Source organism: Cimex lectularius, unplaced genomic scaffold, assembly GCF_000648675.2.
Source record: "Cimex lectularius strain Harlan isolate CLEC.00 unplaced genomic scaffold, Clec_2.1 scaffold45, whole genome shotgun sequence".
In the NCBI taxonomy this organism is placed as follows: Eukaryota; Metazoa; Arthropoda; class Insecta; order Hemiptera; family Cimicidae; genus Cimex; species Cimex lectularius.
This window is the reverse complement of record NW_019392634.1, coordinates 161137-167018: the sequence shown is the minus strand read 5'-3', so window position 1 is coordinate 167018 and position 5882 is coordinate 161137. Positions and strand designations below refer to the sequence as shown.

At 45.9% G+C, this 5882-nt stretch overlaps 1 protein-coding gene across 1 annotated transcript; it reads left to right on the top strand.

Moving 5' to 3' along the window:
- The first annotated feature begins 465 nt into the window (after positions 1-465).
- On the top strand, positions 466-5382 carry LOC106662834 (toll-like receptor 7). Its single transcript, XM_014387223.2, has one exon. It carries the CDS (start codon positions 748-750, stop codon positions 4855-4857), a length of 4110 nt encoding a protein of 1369 aa, XP_014242709.1. The 5' UTR covers positions 466-747; the 3' UTR covers positions 4858-5382.
- The last annotated feature ends 500 nt before the right edge of the window (positions 5383-5882 follow it).

Genomic DNA, 5882 nt, shown 5'->3' with positions numbered 1-5882 from the left:
TTGTTAGTAGAAGAAAAATGACGTGTTAAGGGCATAGACGTTCATCGGTTCAATGGCATGACCAAGGCTGACTTTTCATTACAGGATATGTTAAAAAATGTTTATTCCTTTTCGAGGAATGTTTGATAAAGAGGCTTTGTTCCGTACTTTGCTTTTTTTTTTTAAATAATGGAATGAAGGAGGTAAAACCTGTTTTTTGGGACGAAATATTTGGAATGTAGTTTAGTTTTATTTGTTTATTTGAAATGATCGTTTCGAGTGTCGTACTGAATATTGGCGGGTTTGTGTGATTCAAGTCGGTATCGGTAGTTGACTGAGAGGTGGTGTAAACTGGCGTTTGAGCTTTGGGGGAGGGGGACTTTGGTGGTGTCTGGGTGGTGGCATGCGCGTGTCTTGTGCTGCTCTCATCGGCAACTAGAATCTCCCCCACTCGGTCCTTTCTAAAAGTCTTCCAACGGGTACTTGCAAGTTCAGTCTGATTCCGGTGTCCGTGGTAGCAAGACGCACGTGACAGTGTTTCGACCTGAGATCGACTTAGAAAAAAAAAGTTCAAAATTCGGAAAAGTCGGTCGTAGGAGAGCCCGCTTTCTTCAGATTGATGTGAGTTAAAGTGTATCGAGTTTCGGTTTTTTTCCTCTTCCGCGGGCGATGACCGAGTGAGACGGGTTCGGTGCGAAGTCTTTTTCGTACGACGAAGTGTTCAAGTGACGAAGGATGCAAATGTGATTGTGATTGTGAAAATCAGGAATGGCGATGTTGGCACTGCTCTCGGCAGCGGTTTTTGCCACGCTACTGACAGCCGCCCTCACGAAATACGAGACCCCGGAGCAGTGCACATGGGCGCCCGAGACGAACGACACTTCCAGCAGATTCACCGTCACTTGCACTCTGCGAACCCTCGCCTCCGAAGGCGGCAATTTCAGCCATTTGCAAGTGGAAGGGACCGTAAGGCTGAAAGTCGAGTGTAGTGATTTGTTGCTGTTCGAGAGTCCGCTTCCCCCGAGATCCTTCCGGAGGCTGCATCACCTAGAGGAGCTGAACATAACAAACTGTAAGATTTTGGAAATTCCTACCGACGCGTTTGACGGGCTCCGCGATTTGAAACTCCTCTCCGTCAGGACCCGCAACACTGATTGGGGCGCGGGGAAGACGTTGGAAATGACGACCGGGAGTTTCGACGGGCTTCGTCAGTTGCAGACGTTGGAGATCGTCGACAGCAATGTCCGTTCTGTGCCCGAAAACGTCTTCTGCACGCTCGGAAATTTACAGACTATCAATTTTACAAGGAACAGTATTCGCGATGTGGATTCGATCGGTTTCATGCCGCGCAAAGTGGCCAACACAGTTACAGTTTCGAGGATCGAGTGCAGCGGCGGGACCGATTTGAGGACGATTGATGTCTCTTACAACGACATTCGAGTGCTTCCGCCCGATTCGGGTCTGACCGGACTGCGACGCTTGCAGAACCTCTTTCTCCAAAATAACGACATTTCCGAAGTGACGTCGGAATCTTTCAACGGCCTTACTTCCCTCCGAGTCCTAAATCTCTCGAGCAACAAATTAGAATCTCTGCCGGAAAATCTTTTCGCTTCGACCAGAGACCTCCGCGAGATCCACCTCCAAAACAATTCGTTGTACGAATTGGCGAGGGGGTTGTTTCACCGGCTGGAACAGCTTTTGGTTTTGGACCTTTCCGTCAATCAACTAAGCAGCAATCAAATCGACGACGGTACGTTCGTCGGCTTGATCCGGCTCATCATATTGAACCTCTCCCACAACACTCTGACCAGGATCGACGCGAGGACTTTTAAGGACTTGTTTTTCCTCCAAATATTGGACTTGAGGAATAACTCAATTGGGTTTATAGAAGACAACGCCTTTCTCCCCCTTTACAATTTGCATACGTTAAACATAGCGGAGAACCGGCTCCATCACATCACGGCTCACCTCTTCAACGGCCTCTTTGTTCTTTCAAAGCTTACGCTCAACAACAATCTCATTGTAAACATCGACTCTCAAGCCTTCAAAAATTGTTCGGATCTCAAAGAATTGGATCTCAGTTCAAACGCCATCCAAGAAGTCCCGGAGGCTTTGAGCGAGCTTTCTTTCTTGAAAACCCTCGACCTCGGCGAAAACCAGATCAGCAGCTTCAGAAACGGTTCGTTTAAAAATCTGAACCAACTCACGGGTCTCAGGTTGATCGATAACGAGATCGGAAACTTGACGAGAGGAATGTTTTGGGACTTGACGGGCTTGCAAGTTTTAAATTTGGCCAAGAACAAAATACAACAGATCGAGCGGGGCACTTTCGAGAGAAACACGGAGATCGAAGCGATACGGTTGGACGCCAACTTTTTAACCGACATAAACGGCGTTTTCACTACTTTGGCCAGTCTCCTGTGGTTGAATCTTTCAGGGAATCACTTGGTCTGGTTTGATTACGCTTTCGTTCCGAGCAATTTGAAATGGTTGGATATACACGGAAATTACATCGAGCGACTGGCAAATTACTACAAAATTCAGGACGAACTACACGTCAAGACCCTGGATGCGAGCCACAACAGAATCACGGAGTTAAACGACATGTCGATCCCCAACAGCGTGGAGGTGATTTTTATCAACAACAATTTCATATCTTCCATTCAACCGAACACGTTTTTCGAGAAGACTCACCTGGCCCGAGCCGACATCTACGCCAACGAATTGACGAAGCTCGAGTTGAACGCTTTGAGACTCCTGCCCGTACCGGGGAATAAATCGCTTCCAGAATTCTACTTAGGCGGAAACCCGTTTAACTGTGATTGTTCCATGGACTGGTTGCCTCTGATAAACAACATGACTCAGATGAGACAGTATCCCCGGGTTATGGACTTGGAAAATGTGATGTGCCGGATGACTTATTCTCGTGGGACAGTCGACATCCCTACGACAGAAGCCAAACCGTCAGAGTTCGTCTGTAAATACGAAACCCATTGTTTCGCCCTCTGTCATTGTTGTGACTTTGATGCTTGCGATTGCGAGATGACCTGCCCTACAAATTGTTCTTGCTATCACGATCAAACATGGAATACGAACGTGGTCGATTGTTCGAGACAGAACAACGATTTGATACCGAGGAGGATCCCGATGGACGCCACTCACGTCTATTTGGACGGAAACAACCTCAAGGAATTACAAAACCACGTTTTCATCGGGAGAAAAAATATGAGAGTACTCTTTGTGAACGCGAGTAAAATCGAGACCATTCAAAATAGAACATTCAACGGATTAAACACACTACAAACGCTTCATTTGGAAGATAATTTAATTTCTGAGTTGAAAGGCTACGAATTCGAACATCTTTCCCATCTGCGTGAGTTGTACCTCCAAAACAATCTTATCGCTCACATCGGAAATATGACACTTGCGCCACTTCGTTCTCTCGAAATATTGAGAATGGACGGAAACCGATTGACGACTTTCGCCGTCTGGCAGCTCTCGGCGAATGCGTATTTGGTGGACATCTCCCTCGGCAGCAATCAGTGGTCCTGTAAGTGCAAATTCCTCCAACAGTTCCAAACCTGGGTTTCCGACAACAGGCATAAAGTGATCGATACCGACGATCTTTGGTGTCACGGAAACGAGACCAAACCGCCCCATAGAAGATGGATTGATCTCAACGATACGGTATGCAGTGATTATTATTCCGGAAGTTCAATGATTCAAAGTATTATCGTTTCGGACTATTTGCCGATGGTGATCGTGACTCTGGCCGCTTTTCTCATAGTTATTTTCTTAACAGTTATAATGTTCATATTTCGAGATCCTTTGCGCGTGTGGCTGTATTCTCGATACGGGGTGCGGTTGTTCCACTTCAAAACGGCCTCTTCGAAGCATTACGGCGAAGACAGGGAGAAACTCTACGACGGCTACGTGGTTTACAGCCCCAAGGACGAAGAGTTCGTACTCCAATCGATAGTGGCTGAGCTAGAACACGGAAACCCTTCTTTTCAACTCTGCCTTCATTACCGAGACCTTCCGCATCACGCAGTCTCTTCGAATTCTCCCTACATGCAACACACGTCGCCGGTCGTCGTGGAAGCTGCCGAAGCGAGCAAGCGAGTCATACTCGTTTTGTCGAGAAATTTTTTGCAGACGGAATGGTCCAGGTTCGAGTTCAGGTCCGCATTGCACGAAGCTCTGAAGGGACGGATTTTTAAATTAGTTCTAGTTGAAGAGAGTATTTTACCTGAGGCCGAACTGGACCCCGATCTGAGGCCCTACCTGAAAACGGGCGCTCGAATCCGATGGGGTGAAAAACGTTTTTGGGAGAGGCTCCGTTATGTCATGCCCAGTGGGGACAACCAAAGAAAATCGTGTAATTATAGGAGAAATATTAACAATTTCAACAAAGATCCTTCAGTGCATCGGAGCAGCGGTCCGAACCACGCCTACTTGCAGGACAAAAACAAACAGACCGTCTCGCCGTCGTTGCAACACCACATCAACAACCACCCGATGTTCAAACAGGCGGCTGTCGCCAACAACGAAGTCACCGCACCGCCGGCCTACTCGTCGAGCAGCACGCTGTCCAGGACGCCGACCAAACAGGGCCAAGACGACCCGAATTATTCCTCGGCGACGACGGCGACCCCTTCCCCGCGACCCGTGCACCGCCATCACACCTACAACAACAAGGATAGGCCCACTTCCGAGCACATTTACTCTTCCATCGACTCGCCGGAGTACCCGACGTTCGAAAGGGCCGATTCGAGGCGTACCAACGGAACTGCAGTGCCTCTTCACCATCCCCCGCAGCCTTGGAGGTCGGGACCCTCCGTCGTGGACACCAGCGGAGTCCAGGCCTACCTCGTCTGATACAGCGGCCCACGTCGGATTTAGCTAAAAGGTACTCGAAATATAAGTATCATTAAAGAAAACTATCCATCGTAAAAATACGGACGGATAAAAAAGGATAACTTCTAGTTTTTACTGAAACTCTATAGACTAATAGACTATTGTTATCAATGTTATATAAAAAGGCACTGAATTAATGTTGGCTGTGATATTTTAACTTAGTAATTATATAGACGAAACTCTGAATCTATGATAAAGTGCCGATTATGTTTTTAAACAAATGGTCTTGGGTACGAGGGATCCACGGTCCTTTTTCCCCTCTCTTTCTAACCCTATCTCCATCGCATCTTTCCCTTTCACACATATCTACATAAATAGAGGCGGTGTGCTTTAGGCGGGCGGGGAGCCGCACACCCACACCGAGTCTCTCGATAGGGCCGACTGTGTTTTATTGCCGAATTAATACTATAAAAACCTGTGCGTACTTTGGGAAGATACTCTCGCCACTCGACTACACGATTCCCCACTTAAGCCGTTTCACGGATTTAAAAAAAAAAATTAAACTGACGACGAGAGAGACTCGCAGGTGGAAATTTCAATTTTTATACCCCTGGCCTTATCGTAGGGCTCGTGTGTGAACGTGGTGAAAATAAATTACTATCTCATTGTACGCCCATCCTCCCAAGACAATACTTTTTACTGTATTAAAATACTCTCGACTGCTAGAAATTCTTTTCTTTTAAAAAAAAAAATTGTTTTGTTTTGTGAGTGCTATTTTTGAACTTTTTCTCTTTTATACAACCCCTTTTTCAATTGTCTATTTTTAATATATTTAAGTTCCTAATGTTCTAATAAACTTGTGAAGATTCTTATTTTAATAATTCAAATTTGTAAATGACAGTTTTGTAAAAGGCAATCAAACAAATCTCAATGCCATGATTTATTGATTTCTGTGATAGGTAGTAACGAAATTGAATTTTGCTTTGGAGAAAATTTCTAGAAAGGAAATCAGTGAATATAAAACAATTGATTTGTTATTGTAACTA